This window comes from Colletotrichum fioriniae, assembly GCF_027942845.1.
Source record: "Colletotrichum fioriniae strain IMI 355084 chromosome Unknown scaffold_11, whole genome shotgun sequence".
Classification (NCBI taxonomy): Eukaryota; Fungi; Ascomycota; class Sordariomycetes; order Glomerellales; family Glomerellaceae; genus Colletotrichum; species Colletotrichum fioriniae.
Genome location: NW_027076847.1, coordinates 186,772 through 203,649, shown reverse-complemented (window position 1 = coordinate 203,649; position 16,878 = coordinate 186,772). Strand labels below are relative to the sequence as shown.

The 16,878-nt window shown below is 53.3% G+C and overlaps 4 protein-coding genes across 4 annotated transcripts; 2 read left to right on the top strand and 2 right to left on the bottom strand.

Moving 5' to 3' along the window:
• Positions 1–232: 232 nt before the first annotated feature.
• On the bottom strand, positions 233–1,233 carry ASF1 (Histone chaperone asf1; the record flags this gene model as incomplete). The annotated part of the gene is made up of 4 exons (XM_053199052.1): positions 233–584; positions 653–961; positions 1,023–1,062; positions 1,125–1,233. The coding sequence occupies 4 exons, from the start codon at positions 1,231–1,233 to the stop codon at positions 233–235; spliced, it is 810 nt and encodes a 269-aa protein (XP_053043507.1).
• A 1,093-nt stretch (positions 1,234–2,326) lies between these two features.
• On the top strand, positions 2,327–5,655 carry RNA14 (mRNA 3'-end-processing protein rna14; the record flags this gene model as incomplete). Its single annotated transcript, XM_053199053.1, has 4 exons — positions 2,327–3,049; positions 3,103–3,534; positions 3,585–4,599; positions 4,652–5,655. 4 exons carry the CDS (start codon positions 2,327–2,329, stop codon positions 5,653–5,655), a joined length of 3,174 nt encoding a protein of 1,057 aa, XP_053043508.1.
• A 3,061-nt stretch (positions 5,656–8,716) lies between these two features.
• On the top strand, positions 8,717–11,685 carry ago1 (Protein argonaute; the record flags this gene model as incomplete). The annotated part of the gene is made up of 2 exons (XM_053199054.2): positions 8,717–9,147; positions 9,195–11,685. The coding sequence occupies 2 exons, from the start codon at positions 8,717–8,719 to the stop codon at positions 11,683–11,685; spliced, it is 2,922 nt and encodes a 973-aa protein (XP_053043509.2).
• An 852-nt stretch (positions 11,686–12,537) lies between these two features.
• On the bottom strand, positions 12,538–15,241 carry N0V96_008694 (uncharacterized protein; the record flags this gene model as incomplete). Its single annotated transcript, XM_053199055.2, has 4 exons — positions 12,538–13,944; positions 14,028–14,490; positions 14,567–14,757; positions 14,903–15,241. 4 exons carry the CDS (start codon positions 15,239–15,241, stop codon positions 12,538–12,540), a joined length of 2,400 nt encoding a protein of 799 aa, XP_053043510.2.
• Between the last annotated feature and the right edge of the window lie 1,637 nt (positions 15,242–16,878).

Below are 16,878 nucleotides of genomic sequence, written 5' to 3'. Positions count from 1 at the left end.
ATCTAATTACTAGGACAAAGTCCCTTCTGCACTTGGCCCCTCTCCAGACCACATCATCTATACTGAATGGTTCGGGTACCTTGTGCAATCATCATCCAGGTCGTATTCTTCGTGTAAACCGCCATCCTGCGCAATTCTAGTCGAATAACTTCTGGGTCGGCAAAACAATGGGGGTATGGGCAAAAGCGTCAAAACATCTCTCGACAGGCGTCACCTAGTGAGTAGCGACCTCCTAGGCCTTGCCGGCAACGGCAACGGGCTTGTCACCGGTGTCGACGTCCATGGCGTCGTCATCAGCAGCCTCGCCCTCACCCTCCTCCTCCAGCTCGTCCTCGCTCTCGCCCTCGATATCAACACTGCCGTCATCCGACATCTCGTCCTCCTCGGCAGGAACGGCCTCACCCTCGCCATTCTCGACACCGGCCATCTCGAGATCCTCACCGGCAGGCTTCTCGCTGTTAGCAGCGCTAGCCTCGGCCTCCTCCTCTTCACGCTCCTCAGCACCGTACTCGTCCTCATCGGGCACAAGGTCAGCCTCGGGCTGCTCAGGGGGGAACTCGGCGGGGGCGGCGGCATCGTTGTCCCTAAGGCTCCCAGTTAGCTCCACTATTCTGTCGATTCTGATTTCCCCCTCATGTTTATGGAAACGTACCACTTGATCGCGAAGCGGGTCACACGAGGCTTCTCGGCGAGAACGTTGCGCTTGACTCGCTCGATGATGGGCTTGGAGGGAGGCTCGGCGTTGAGCTCCTCAGAGTCGTACTCATTGTTGACATAGTAGCCAACACGAACGAACTCACGACCATCGTAAGCGCAGGTCAGGAGAATCACAGTGACACCCAGAATGTCGGCGTCGGGAATCCTGGAAGTGTTGGGCGCATCGGCCTCGAAGATGAACTTGTTGACACCGACGGGGACGGGTCCGACGAGAAGACTGTCGAGCTCTTGGTCGTACTGATCACTGTTGTCTGGCAGTCAGCGAATGGCGGTGTACATGGTGAAAAATTCCACATCAAACTAACCTAGTCGCAGAACCAACGTAGGTCAACTTCCACTCGAGATCTGATCGAAAGTTTGTCAGTAAAATTAGAGATCGTGGATTTCTTTCCCATATAATTCTTTACCTTTCTCCAAGGACTCCAAGCACTCGAAGGTGATTTCGAACTCGTACTTGTCCGTGAATTTGGCGGGGTTGTTCAGAACCTGCACGCCCAGAAGCGAAACGATGGACATCGTCAAAGGTGGGCGATGAAGTCTTGGTTGAGAAAGTGGTAAGGGATGTAGAGGAAAAGTCTGCGCGACTGCAAGCGATAGAAAGTTGAGGAGAAATTCGTTGCGTGGACGTCGGTCTGAGGTGGTGGGTGGAGTTAGTGTATTGAGAAGGTCGGTTTGTTTTGCGGCGAGCGAGATGGAAGAAGAAGGCTCGGCTCGTCAATTGCAACGGGACAACGGCGTGGACCTGGGACGCGCCTGCCTTCCCCCTACCGCGAATTTCGCGTAAAGTGGTCTCCACGTCGAGGCTAGCCCCTTTCGGCTCTCGCGCCTGTCCGTGTGTCTGTCGTGCCTGTCAAGTTCCTGTCCACCTGCCCAGCCACACAAAGCGAGGCTTGGAGATGGCTGATGCATTCCATTCTCATTCCATGGGTACCTCACTTAGGTGGAAGAACCCTACGTCCTCCGTACCTTAGCTAGAATATGCCATTACATTCGAATGGATGAGACCGACGTAACTGTTTGATCTTCTCGAAAGCCAAAATTCGCAAGAGTTCTCACTCGTATAGATATGTCAAGGTACTTTACCTTATGTTAAGGAACTTCAAGGTGGAAGTCACCTCAAGTGCCTACCAGGTGATCCTTATCCGATAAGATTATCTTATCAGTCGTAGCTTGGTTTGACCGAACTTTTGCCAGGTCACCGCCAAACCACGCTAGCCTAGTTTCGGCGTCTACTTTCCTCCAATCTTTCACATTGCCAACAAGCTGCAACCTTCTGGTTTTGCGACCAGTTCGTCTTACAGGCAGCCACCATCATCAGCTTCACTGCCCCTCGCAGCCATCCGCGACCTTCGATAGCCGACTACGAACGACAAGCCTCTTTCAAACCTTTCTTTTACGACCATTTATCGATCTTCTACGAGCCTAATTACGCCTTCCTCGCCCGAAATACCCAGCGTCATCGCGCCTAGGGCGACCCCGTACCTCATAGCTACCGCGACCGGTGCTACGCTGCGAAGTCAATTGACATTGAGGTTCTCAGCGGAGAGGATCGCACCGTGATTCTTGTGAGACGTTGCAACACAGATTCTTCGGAGTGCTCATCATCGCAATGGATTCCGAACTCCCGCAGAACGATCAACAATTCGAGGGTGCGTCTTGGGGAGAAGATGGATATGAAGAAACAAATGATATACAGCATAGCGACGAACAAAGTCAAGATCCTGCCTTCCCACTTGATCAAGCTGCGAATGGTGACTCAGAAGATGCTGGCGAATATGACCCAGAGTCGGTCGCGATAACTTCAGTTCCAGAGACCGCAGAGCCCAATCCCCCCGCCGATTCAACCCCAACTCCCACCGCTTCCACCTCCATCAAGCCGAAATCAGGCAAACCCAAAACGCAGGGAGGATTCCTAGTGGGAGACTCCGATGACGAGGAAGAAGATGCACCTACTCCGGCATCGAACTCTGTTCCTGCTGCTCCTGCGACGCAAACTCCCATTGCACAAGACCCTCCTTTCCCTTCTGCATCTACATCTACTCCTGTCCAAGGCCAAATGAGCGCCATTCCAGAGCAGGCAAGCCAGGGAGTCCCGGTGCGCGCACCAAGTGCGGCATCGAGGACAGCGCAAGCGCCGCCCCCTCCAGCAGTGCAGTCCGCCCCGAGCAGAGACCCGAACGACACTTTTGGCATCTTGGAGGATCGCGTGAAGGAGAACCCAAGAGGGGATATGGATGCGTGGCTTGCATTGTTCGCAGAACACCGACGCTACGACCAGTTGGATGAGTTGCGCGCTGCCTATGAGCGATTCCTCCAAGTTTTCCCCCAGGCTGTAAGTGGAATTATGCTTGTGTACAGCAAGGTCTCAAACTAACGCCTATCTAGGCCGATATCTGGGCCGACTGGGCACAGCTCGAGTTGGACTCCAACCGCTTTCAGGACGCCGAAGCGCTTTTCAGCCGGTCACTGGTCAATGTGCCCAATGTCAAGCTTTGGACCGTATACCTCAACTACATCCGCAGACGATACGATTTGAACAACGACCCCAACGGGGAGTCTCGCCGAATCCTGAGCATGTCCTACGACTTTGTGATTGCTTCTGTTGGCATTGACCGTGACTCTGGTCAACTGTGGAAGGACTACATCCAGTTCATCAAGAGCGGCCCAGGCCAGGTCGGAGGCAGTGGCTGGCAGGATCAGCAGAAGATGGACCAGTTGCGCAAGGCCTACCATCGCGCCATCACAGTCCCCATGTTTGCGCTTACAGATCTGTGGAAGGACTACGACCAGTTCGAAATGAGCCTGAACAAAACGACTGTAAGTTACTTGTCCCCTCGGTAGATGGTTATTGCTAACGACACGATAAGGGCCGCCAATTCATCCAAAAGCGCTCGCCCGCTTACATGACAGCCAAGGCAGCAAACTCTCAGCTCGATCGCCTGATTCCTAGGCTCTCACGAACGTCGCTTCCTCGACTGCCTCCTGCACCTGGCTTCCATGGTGACCAGGAATTCTTGGAGCAGGTCGATATCTGGAAGAAGTGGATTCAGTGGGAGAAGGAGGATCCGTTAGTTCTTCTAGACGAAGAGCCTGAAGCCTACAAAACTCGCGTGTTGTACTGCTATAGGCAAGCGTTGATGGCTCTCCGTTTCTGGCCCGAGATGTGGGTGGACGCAGCAGAGTGGTGCTTCGCCAACAACATTGCAAAGGATGGCAAGGAGCTGGGCCTGTCTTTTCTGACAGACGGCATTGAGGCCAACCCCGAAAGTGTATTGCTTGCCCTCAGACATGGAGACCGTGTGGAAACGACCTACCCGGCTGGAGACGATGATGCCAGCAAGGCTGCCCGCGCCAAGGCAATCAGGGAGCCCTACAGTCGCGTTCTCGACACTTTGTACGCCATGTCCAAGAAGCTCAAGGAGCGGGAAGAGAAAGAGGTTCGCAAGATCGAGGAAGCCTCGGCCCAAGACCCTAACATCAAGGACTCAATCGAACGGAACGACGACGATATCGACGGCGACAATCAGCCCGGTGAACTTGGAAAGGAAGAGCGCATCAACGCCGTGAAGCAGGGATTCTCGGTACAGACAGATATGCTCAAGCGCACCATTTCGTTCGTGTGGATTGCGCTTTGTCGGGCTGCTAGGAGGACACAAGGCAAGGGCAACACAACTTCGGGTCTTCGGCAAGTCTTTATTGAGGCCCGTGGCCGCGGCCAGCTTACCAGCGATGTCTACATCGCCGTTGCGAAGATGGAAGCTCTCATCTACAACGACCCAGCTGGCGGTAAGATCTTTGACCGCGGTGCGAAGCTTTTCCCCGAGGATGCTAGTTTCATGCTCGAGTATCTCAAGTTCTTGCACTCCAAGGGCGACACAACAAGTGAGCTCTCCTCCCTCTCATACTCGATGAATTCATATTGACCCATGCATAGATGCCCGTGTTGTTTTCGAGACGTGCGTCAACCGCCTCACGCAGAAAGAAGATAAGAAGGACCAGGCGAAGCAACTCTACTCATACTTCCACAAGTACGAATCGCAGTTTGGAGAGCTCTCCTCAATTGCTGAGCTGGAGAAGCGCATGTCGGAACTCTGGCCGGCTGATCCCAGACTTTCACACTTTGCAAACCGTTTCTCAGTAGACACGTTTGATCCCATCGCATACCGCCTCATCATCTCCCCGGCTGTTCAACTACGGCCGAAGATGCTGATTCCGACCATCGAGCAGCCGACCTCAGTTCGGCAATCCCCAATGGCCTTGCCAGTTCGTCAGACGGCCAGCCCGGGCCCGCAGTACATGGGCGTCACAAACTCTCCAAAGAGACCTTTCGCGGGCGACGATTATGAAGAGCTCAACAGGCCACGGAAGCTCGCCAGGGGAGAATCGCCTCTTAAGGGTGCCGCGGGTCGTCGTCTTGACCAGCAAAGACGTAACCAAGGAGCACCCCTTTCCCGAGACATTACTTTCCTCTTGGGCATCCTACCGCCGGCGCACTCTTACGCTCACTCGCCCAACGCATTCCGTCTGAGCGCTCCTAATCTCGTTGGCCTGATCCGCGACACCCCTGTGCCTGATTACAGCGCATGGAAAACCCAACAAGAGCTCGGCGCTCGACAAAACAACGGTATGCAACCCCCTTCCCACAGCCGACAGGCATCTGGTGACTACGCTGGGTACGGAAACGGTGGACGGAACTCCCCTCAGAGAGCCCTCAGTCCATACGATGGATCGGGTAGGCGCCTGGCATCATCCGGATACAAGAGCTCTCCCCTCCGACCTGGTTCCAGTGGCGGACATACCGACCCTTCTGTTTACCGACAGGACATGCCACAGCAGGGGCAATATCCACCAGCGGCTTCGTTTGACGTGAACGCTTCTTGGGCACCTGCTGGCTACAGCCAAGCACCAGCACAGCAATATGGAAAATATCAGTATTGATCTTGGAGCTGACGATTGGATTCAGGGGCTGGTTTCCGAAGGGGTTGGCCATAATTTCGATGGCTATCACAGACTCGGTCGACCACACTAGTCGGTATCTGGTGGCTCAATAACTATCGGGGCAAGCCCAACACGCTGCGTCGGGACATGCCTTCTGATATTGAGCTTTGGTTCATGTTTTGAGGGTCATGGTTTTCACTCGTTCCTCAAGGGAACATTGGTTGCAAAGTCTGCGACATCAGTGTTCTGTATAATACAAAAAGTCTTCAAGGGGCTCCGCATTACTGTAGGCGTTCAGGGCTGCGGCGGCGGATACTTTACTCGTGCGGCTCACGGAAGCAGCACGCACTTTTTTCGTCAAAAAGCATACGCCACGGCATGTTGTTCGATGGCTCGTCCACGCGATATTGGAGGATGGGGATGAATGGCAGGTGGCTGCATGGGATGCCACGTTGAGGTGTCATCTAGATTGCTTGGCTAGCCGCTTGAGTAATTCAAAGAAATCTGCTTTTGAGACATCACTTTCTCTTGCTGTTGATATGAGGTGACTACTCTTATGTTGATCGGTATCTTGTTTGTCACCGGCTTGCGCACTTGTAAAGCAATTTGGTCAAGGTCCGCGTCGAACATCACCCGGCTGAGGCATGGGATAGTCGTCCTTCAACAGGTCCGAGCCTTGGGCCGTCCCGAAGTATGGTTTCTCTCAAATCTCGTCGCAGCAAAAGCGATGGACGGCTCTAACAAGATGACACTAACCCGGAGACTCTGGTGTTGAATCAAAGCCTAATACGTCAGAACAGAACGTGCAGGTACCTTTACGTACATGGAACTCTTCCGCTGGGGCAGTGACGGAGTTTCTGCCCCGACATCACCCCTAAAGGAACCGGGTGTTAAGCGGCAGGCAGAGCTTGGCTTGACTTAATATCCGACCTATCCTAGCACCTCATATTAGCAAAGTAGTTTGCCGCTCAACGCCTAAGCTCTATTTATCTTATTCTCATTACTCTTATTCTTATTACTATTCTTATTGCTACTGCTATTACTATTCCTGTTATTATTCCTATTGCTATTCCTATTGCTATTCTTATTACTCTTCTTATTGTCCTTTTTTATTTCTTATATATTCCTTAGAGAATACGCTATTAAACATAGGAAGGTTATTGGAATAAACGTGTTGCTAGGTCGTAATTGTTCAGTGATGCTTGTGTTTAATTATCTCTTCTCTTGATTTATAAATACAAGTTTATGCTTGCAGGCACAATCCCGCGTGCCATAACCCACAGACAATCTAATGGCCTTAAGCTTGACAAGCACATTCTGCTTTCCATGAGATACTCTGCCGCCCTTATATAGGCTTGTGAGTTTTCTTGAAGCCAGACTTTGCAGGTGTGACGGCTCTGGTGATGCCCCATCGCAGACGCGGCAAAAGCCTTTCAAGAGAGTACATTGCTAGTCTGTTTATGGAACAATGAAGCGAGACTCCGGCGCATCGCCAGCCAGAGATATGGAAGTCACGTCGTCTACTATCTACCACTAGTCGACTAACGAACTTCGTTATAGGCGGAAAGCCGGTTGATTTCAGACATGGCATGCTGTGCTTACTGGAGTCATCATGATGCGGCGGCATTTATGCTCATGCCCCGTGGTCATGCCTTCCATTCTGTGAGACAACAACTGTTGGCATCTTCCAGGCCACGAATATTCAGTTGATGCGAGATCTGCATGTTGGGCTCTTTCGACTGTGGACTGTGGGTAAACGTGCTGATTGCCCTAGAGTCTCACGTTCTTGACACCTCTTCGAAGCCTTCAGCGTTCTCGACCGAGTTCCTGATCACTGGTGTCTGGGAGATCTAGATATGGCTATCACATTGTAGCATGATTGGCGAGTCTGGCTTTGATACCTATTCGCAGCTGTTCCGTAGCTTACTGTTGGTGACGTACGTAGACTGAGTGGCATATGTCAATGCCATTATTTGCTCAATTTTATCACCCATGTATTCTATGCCATCCTGCCATCACGCTGTGTCATAAATGATGGCGTTCATGCCGGCGTCCTCACCGCCTTGATGGCCATCTGGCTGCAGCGAAGCATCGTGACGTGTTTGATAGTAACTTGAATGAGGTGATTTTGATGCCTGGCTAAAGGGTGAAGGTTTCATTGTTCTCACCCACCCAACTTCCTAAACTGAAGTCTTCATATCCTCAATCCTAATATCTCTCACTATTTGGCCATCGATCCTTCCTGCTGATTCTGTTGCTCCTTCCCCAGAACCACGCAGCCGATTTCTAGATCACTCCCTCTATCTGGAGGCTATATAAACCCACCTCTTGACCCTCCAGCCTCCAGATCTTCTTCTCCTCCACACACTCACATCGCAATCACAAATTGCTTAGCTACCCAAACAATCAATCACAATCACACACTTCAGTCACCTTCAACCCTCAACTCAGGCAAGTTCACAACATATTCATGCTTGACACACCTCACATCTCTGCACAAACATCATCAAGACACACACATATACACACATGATTTTGCTGCCATACCTTCCTTCCCAAACCCACAAGCTGCCTCCTTCCTCCTGCCGAAAAGGCTGGAAATCTCCTCCAGCGGGTTTACAAAAAGGCCTCTCCCTTCTCTCAATCCAACTTCTGCTTCTTCCCTCATACATCACCATACTGCATTGCAACCCAGCCTCACTGCCAACCTCCTTCAACACACTCAGATAAGGTATCTTGCCCGACCCATACATCTATGCTATCTTTGGAAAAGGAATAAAATTACAGCGCTCCTGCTCTCGAGATTGGTTCCTTCTTTTCATATTCCTTCCTTCCTTCCAGATCACCCGTCCTCGACAACCTCCTTCCTCAGGCCCCTTTGACAGCTGTCAACCTAGGTAGGCAGCTACAAAAAGGGCCTTCTTCCATTTTCCCCCCTCTTCTACCACCTCTCAACCTCTCAACCTCTCAACATCATCTCAGCGAGCTACGTACATTCACTGACCACAAATAGCGACATCTACACAGCAACTCCACACTTTCCACGACTACCTAGGACAGGATGTCTTCCGGTTCTCCCAGCCGTGGTCCTGCCAGCCCTGCTAGATCCCGTTCGGGATCTCAGCCAAAGCATGGCTTCGGGCCTTCCATGGGCTTCGACCCCGCGAAGCCGGAGGGCGGTGGTCCCAGCAAGGATCACATCAACTCTCGCATCGACCCGCCCCCGGAGTCGTACCTCAATGCCGGCGAGACCCCCTTCGTTCGAAGACCCGGCTACAACACCTCTGGCAAGCCTGTCAACTTGGAGGTCAACCAGTTCCGCGTGAAGCAGTGGAACGACAAAATGACCATCTACCAGTATGATGTGTCGATCTCGCCCGTGCCCCAGAAGTACAACGTGGTGTTCAAGAAGGTCTGGGACTCTCCGCCTGTCCAGAATATGCTGGCGAAGTACAAGACCCTTTGGTTGAACGATGGTCGCAAGTTGGCTTGGTACGTTATCCTATCCTACATGCATATTTCCTCTAACACCAGTACAGGTCGTCGGTTCCTATCAACCGTGGCGAGGAGCGCTTGAAGGTTGACCTTGACGAGGGCAAGCTCGTCCGTCCCAATGCCAAGCCGCGCGACAATTCCTTCTTCTTCGTCATGAAGGAGACGAAGAAGATCAACCTCGCCGCCCTTGAAGCATACCTGACCGGTAAAATGGACTGGGACAGCACTGTTCTGGAGTGCATGAACTTCCTCGACCACCTTGTCCGCCAGTTCCCTGGCCAGAACCTTCTCTCGATCAAGCGCAACTTCTACAACGAGCGCGATAGGAAGACCATGGATCTTGGTGCCTGCTTGGAGGTCGTCAAGGGTGTCTACTCGTCGGTCCGGATGAATCAATCGGTTATGAACAAGCTTGGTCGTGGGCTCGGTCTGAACGTCGACGTCGCCAATACGGCATTCTGGAAGGGAGACAAGCCGTTGCATCTCTTCGTCAGGGACTTCCTGGGTACTTGCGATCGTAGATGGCAGGGCCTGAGCCCGCCGGACATCGCCAAGGTCTTGAAGCCAGTGCGCCAGCAGGACAAGAACGGCAAGACGGTACTTACCATGTCTGATGCCTTCAAGCATCTTAGGAAGCTGGCCAAGCTTCGATTCTGCCCCAAGCACCGCGGCAAGGAGAACTGGGACAAGTCCTACACTATCAAGGGGTTCGCATTCAACCCAACCTACGGCGAGAGCGGTGCTACTACTGACAGTATCGTCTTCACGAACAATGGCGAGGAGATGAACATTACGAAGTACTTCGACAAGACCTACGGTTACAAGGTTCAGTTCCGTGATTGGCCTGTTGTCGAGACCGCGAAGGCCGGCTTCTTCCCCATGGAGGTCTGTGTGGTCGCTGCCATGCAGCGCTACAACTACAAGCTTGACCCTGATCAGACCTCGGCGATGATCAAGGCTGCTGTCACTCGTCCCACCCAGCGCAAGGCGGACATCATCAACGCGAAGAACCAGCTGGCATGGAAGGAGGACCCCTATCTCCGCCAGTACGGTGTTGTTTTCGAAGACCAGATGGCCAAGACTGTGGGCAGTCTCCTTGAGCCCCCGAAGATTCAGTACGCCAACAATGTGGTCAGCCCCATGTTCTCTGGTCGCTGGGACTTGCGCGGCAAAAAGTTCTGGGTTCCCAATCGTGCTCCTCTGGCGTCTTGGGGTATCGTGATTCTGGAAAACTCCACTAGCAGAGCCAATGCCCAGGCCTTTGCACAGACGTTCAAGCAGACTTACACTGGCCATGGAGGCAAGATTACAAAGGACGCCGTTGTCATCGACAGCGAGGCCCGTAATAACAATGTTGCCGAAGCAATTGCCAGGGCTTATGCCCAGATCAAGGCCAAGACCAGTGCAGTCCCGCAGCTGCTCTTCTGCATCTTGCGGTTTGACAATGTTGGCTCTTACGAGCGAATCAAGAAGTCCGCCGATTGTCGATTCGGCTTGCTTACTCAGTGTGTTCTTTCACGCCATGTTGACAAGAACCAGGCCCAGTACCATTCCAACGTGGCCATGAAGGTCAACGCGAAGCTTGGAGGCGTTACCTGCCGTATCCCTCACCCATCCGGTCCTTCTAACAAGAATCCTCCGTTCTTCAAGGAAGTTACGATGATGATTGGAGTAGACGTTTCCCACGCGACCCCTGGAATCGACGCTCCCTCGATGGCGGCGATGACCATGCCGATGGATGCCGATGCCACTTTCTACTCAGCCGCTGTTGAGACCAACGGCTACCGCGTTGAGATGCTATCGCCTGTCAGTGCCCGCACTTTCCTTGGTCGTCTCATGCCTACCTGGCACAAGCGTATGGGCCACCCTGCGCCTCCTCCCCACATTGTCTACTTCCGTGACGGTGTCTCTGAGGGCCAGTACTCACAGGTGCTGGAATACGAGGTGGGAACGATGAAGAACATCATCAAGAGCATCTACCCCACCGCCAAGCAGCCCAAGTGGACGGTCATTGTGGCTACGAAGCGCCACCACATTCGATTCTTCCCCCAGCAGGGAGACAAGAACGGCAACCCCCTCCCCGGAACTGTCCTCGAGAAGGAGGTCTGCCACCCCTTCTGGTGGGACTTCTACATGTGCTCGCACGTGGCCATTCAGGGAACTGCTCGCCCTGTGCACTACACCGTGCTGGTGGACGAGGCCAAGATGGCCCCGAATGATCTTCAGCGTATGATCTATGGTCAGTGCTACCAGTACGCTCGCTCGACGACTCCTGTCTCCCTTCACCCGGCGATCTACTACGCTGATCTCGCCTGCGGCCGTGCTCGTGCACATGAGAACATTGCTACCTCTCAGGGCTTCCGTTCCGGCCCCAAGGCGGCGGAGATGGTTGACGAATACGGCTCCCGCGGTCTTAGCATGTTCGAGGGCGAGCGTCCTACCGAGTCCCTTCCCCTGCTTCCTCTGGGTGGCAGTGGACCTGACTCTGACCCCCAGGCATCTGGCATGTTCAAGAACACCATGTGGTACATCTGAGTACGCATATCAGAGATTCCAATGGGTGAGGACTGGAGGGAGTGCGATGGAGTGAGTGATGATGGGAGAGGCAGGCGTGGTTGGTGGTTGTGGGAGGATCGCGGGAGAATGAAGTTACTAGTTCCGGGTCAGTCAGGAGAAGAATTGGCCTCAATCGAGCGAAAGTAGATAGGATTACCTGGGTGAGCAGGCCCTGCTCTGCCGAGCCTAGATAGCGAACGTTACCATTCACCAATTGCAAAGTTCTTTTTTGGTGATTGTGAGTTGTTTACGCAGCAAAATCTAATATTAAGACTTCAGTTGGAAGCTTGCCAACATCCGTGGCAAGCTAGCCATCATTCACATCCAAAGCCATACATACACACACACACACACACTGCATAAAGTGCCTGATTTTGATGTACGATTTCTTAATTTCTTGGTATAATAAGTAGTACATGACCCTCGTAGACCGACGCTGAACAACATCCATCCCTACAAGTTGTAGTGCAAAACCCGATCAAAACGCTTCTTCCCCCTTTTCCACCCTATAGGTAAGTACCTTACGCGATACGAACAATTTTTCGAGGCAAATGCCACTTTGTTCCCGTCCCCGTCCCCGTCCCCGTTCCCACATACACACATCGATCGCTTCTCGGCTGGCTTCCGACGCGACGTGTGTTCGACAGGGCTCCACATGAGCTCTCCGCTTTCTTCGACGGAAGCTCCGTCCCGAATGACATCAATGCAACTCCACCCCCGCCATCGCAAGCCAACCTCCACCTTTCCGATAGCTCGGCACATTATAGCCCGCGAATCGAGTGGATTGGCTTCTTGATAGCAGTTATACGACATCATCAAAAGCTGGTACAATTATTTCGTAGTGACGGTAACGCTGGGGATGGAGAGGTTCTCGCCCTTGCCGGAGGCGATAGGCATCTCCCGAGCCTTCTCATCAGATCCAAAGTTGGAGCTCGCGCGTCGACTAAGCGTGAGGCCTGCCGTGGAGCGGGCGCCCGGGCCGTAGTTGATGTTGCTCGCCTTGTCGAGCGTCTCCTTGCACATGCGCAGGAAGACGGCGCCGAGTTCGGGTCGGTGCAGAGGAATCAAACTGAAGAACAGAGAGGCGGTGATACGGAAGAGGGTCTTGCGGTGCAGGCGGACAGAGTATGTCTCCTCGAGGAAGGTGAAGAAGTGCTCCTGGAGGCTCTCGAGGAGGTCTGAGTCAGCCTCGTCGAGAAGAGGCTTGTCACTGTCGAGAGCGTCGCGCAAGTCATAGTTGTTCGCGCTCATAAACAGGATGTGATCGTAACCACAGAGGGACTGGAGGACCTTGCCCAAGTCGTAGTGGATGTCACCCTCGGGCGTCAGGGTGTTCTCCAGCTGGCAGCGCACATCGATGAAGCTGACGAGCTTCTCATCCTTGGAAAGGATGGCATTGCTGAAAACAGGGTCACCGTGGATGACCTGCGCGTGAACACCCTTCTCCTCAGCCTCGTATGTGTCGAGGAACTCGTTGATACGGGCGAAGAGAGAGGCGGCTAGGGGACCAAGCGCATCGTATTTGTGCTGGTCCTTGTAGTAACGGCTGCGCAGCTTAGAGCCGTAGTTCGCGTAGATGTTGACGCGGTTGTTCGCCCGCGCGAGGGAATGCTCCTCGAACTTCTTCTCCAGGGCACTAGGGATCTTGAGCGTGGCCTTGTCTGTGCTGCCCGTGGTGTGAACGGTGTGGAGGGCCTTGAGAAGGGAGATCAGGCGACCCTTGGTGATGGATCGACCAACCAGAAGGTGAGAGAAGGTCAAACCACGGCGGTTCTCCATGGTGATGTTGTAAGTGGTGGTGTCGGGAATGTAGTCCACGTTATATACGGTGGGGAAGACTTGGGCAATCTCAGCGGGCATGTGGGAGTAGAAGAAGAGCTCGCCGAGAATGTTCTCGGACTTGCTCGACTTGATCACCTTATCGCCAATGATCTGAATGGTGTTGAAATCGCGGGCGGCAATCATGCCGGCCTTCTTCGCATCGTCACCTGTCGCAGCATCTTGTCCGATCAGGGCAGCTGGGTCCTGCTCATCCAAAAGCCAGCCAATTTCCCGCATAGTGTCGAGGTTGGCGTTGACAGCCAGATCGTCGACGTATACATCGGCGTAGGGCTTGCCGAAGTGGATATCGTGGTATGGGATCTCGTACTTGGCCAGCTGGGCAAAGGTGACAGGGCCGACGTCAGCCAGGACTGAGCCCAAGTTTCCGTGATGTGTGCGCATGCGGCGAGCCGTTTGCTGTTAAGGATTAGCGTAAAGTCTTGGAAATGCAGGAAGCCATGATCTGCTCCCTGCTCGCCAAGCGCCAAGAATTGACTTACAATGATGATGTAGTGGCCAGCGTTGTACAACTGCTGGACGAGGCGAATGTTCTTCTCGATGGGAGGGCAGGTGGAGTAATCTCCGGCCACGGCGGGCACACCGACCAGAGTCATGTCGAGATCGAAGCAGAAACGGCGTTTTTTGAGCTTGATAGGGAGGTTGGAAGTATCGGTCTTGAGAAGCTTCAGGAGGTCCTTGAGCTGCTCGGGTGTGCCGACAACACTGAAGTCCTTGGTGCTGACAGGCATGCCCAGGTACGGCACGCCGTTCTGGATCATGAGGGCGATCATCTGGGAAGTGTAGTACTCGCCGACTTCTGAGCCGTCGGGTCTCTTCATGTCGAGGTTCTGGGCAGCCCATGACTTAAGCTGACCCGCAGACGGGAAAACGTATGCGCCCGTGTTTGCCTTGTTGGAGATGGCCTTCTTCTCCTGAATGTCGACGATGCGCTCCAAGCCGTCCCTGTAGTAGTAATCTGTTAGAATATGCATCCTGACTACAGAGGGTTCACCCCCTTTCGCTCCCGGTAGCCACTCACTTAGGTTCTGTCTTGATGTAAGAGAAAATGGGCTTGTCGCCAACGTCGGGGAAGTAGAAGCAGCCGCCATGGCCCTTGGGCATGTTGCGAATGTCCTGTAGAACATCGGCCCAGTAGATGGTGTCGCAGTCGAGAGAAACAGTCTTGCGCTCGAGGTGCTTCTTGGTCATGCTCTGGGTGACGATGTAGAGCTATGAGGGATCGTCAGCAATGCGCTTCCAAGCTTGGCTTTGCCCTTCCTCGTGCGGAATTGCGCAAGGGCGGAGGAAGAAGAGACAAGAGCGCAGGTCAAAAGAGCAAAAGAGAGATGACAAAGAAGCTCAGAAAATGGCTTACCGTCTCGCTGGCACCCTTGGTCTGGTGGCGCAAGCGCAGGAGTCTGAAGTCGATCTTGGAAAACGTCTTGCTCACGAGCTGGCCGATTCTGAACTCGTCGTCAACCTCCTCGTTAATGGCCATCCACAAGGTGTCGCCGGGCTTGAGGCTCAGGTTGTCAATCAGCCATAGCAGCATGGGCCGGCCGACGATGTTGATCAGGGGCTTCGGGTAGCGGTAACCCTCCTTTGCGAAGCGGGAGCCAATACCGCCAATGGGAATAATGACATTGATGGGCTCGTGGTTGACGTCGCCATTCGCAGCAGCGCCGTTGGCAGCTGCCTTAATCTGAGTGGCCATTATACCGGATTGCTACGATGAACAGATGAAGCTCTGCTACGTCGGGGTGAGATTTGCCAGTTGCGAAAAGCGAGTGGTGGAACGACTAGAGAGGTGTCGCAAGTCAAGTCGGGCAAAGGTCCGAGAGAGAAATCGAGGGAGTGGCAGATTGTCGCCAACGATGGCAATGTCTCTCTAAGCTTTTGGGTGGAACCTTGGCGGTGAGACTGCAGCACCACAACCAAAGAAGAGAAAGACGGTCTGCTTTGTTGTTGCAGGAGGAAGAAAACCAATAAGTGAAGAAATGCAGGAAATGCGAATCTACAATATCCAGTCCAGCATGTCACAGAAGACAAGGAAAAAGAAGCGATGCTGGAGAAAGAGGATTTGCGAAATGTATGAGGGCCAAGAGAAGAGGGTCGGCCGACAATGGGGAAAGGTGTCCCTCTTTCCCACCTCAGTAAAAAGGTACGTACTCTGTACATGCACTACCTTACAGACAACCCGTCGGGTATTCGTAAGGTACGCACCTACAGGGCTTTGGAAGTTTACACAGTACTTCTTACCTCATGAAAGGTGGAAGCTCAGGGTCGTGGAGACAGTATCCCGGTAACAGCAAGCAAGCAACAGCAGATGCGCGATCTCGCCCTGTGTAGCCGTAGCCGACCGTCCGTCCGTACAGTAAGGACAGGGGGCAGAAAAAGGTTCGGGTCCTCTTTACTGCGAGATAGTCTGAGAGAGCGCGCGAAAAAAAAAAGGTCGCCTTTTGCTATTTTAATTTTCTCCAACTGGAACAGATCCATTGCGGGCGGTAGCGGCCCCCAAACCCCATTAGGGGACCGACCTGGACCTCCACTATCCCCCTCCCTTGTCCTCGGTGCCCTGTACGAAGCTGTGCCCCTCCTCCCCTTGCCTCTTAGACTCATTTTGGTAGTGTCGAACGGAAAGACGACAAGGATAAAGGGGCTTATTCTTCAGGGGTCCGTTTTCTTCTTCACTTTCTTTTCCAAGTCTCTCTTGTCGGACCTCAGCCGTGCAGCCTGTCTCGGCATGTCGAAACTGGCAACACTGGTCTGGGACTACTGAGATTGGTAGTACACAATATCACCGTCCACAGTATCTCGATGGGCTCGACTATCTTAGAAATACCAACTTGCTGATCGACTGACTGGTAGACAGGAGCTGAGGAGATGGTCACAACTCACAAGCAGCATTTCAAGACACGAGGTGACATGTGGTCTGCTAGGTCTTCTTTTTTGCTGTGCCGCGTCGTGACAGTGGATCAACAACGCCCGTGGGACGCTTACAAGTACTTCTCTTGAATCCTCTATGAACATCGCCCAATGGCGCTGTCTGCCAATTGGGCGCGCGCCTGGGCGGCGCGACTGCTTGACTGCTGTCAATGGATTGCGGGAGTGGACCCGGTCGACGCCCCGGCCGGAGACAGTTAGCGTCCGAGGAAGCTGGCACTGTGCGCCGAACCCCTGCGGCGAGCATACGCCCGGGCCAGCCCAGACTTTCGACGTGCCTGGCCTTGTGGGTTTCCTCGTCGAGTCCAACCTGAGTTACCAACAAAACGTGTTTGGCGCATCTGTATCCGTGTGTACATCGATCCATAGTTGTCCCCATCTCATCAGTCATGTCCTCGATTCTACTCA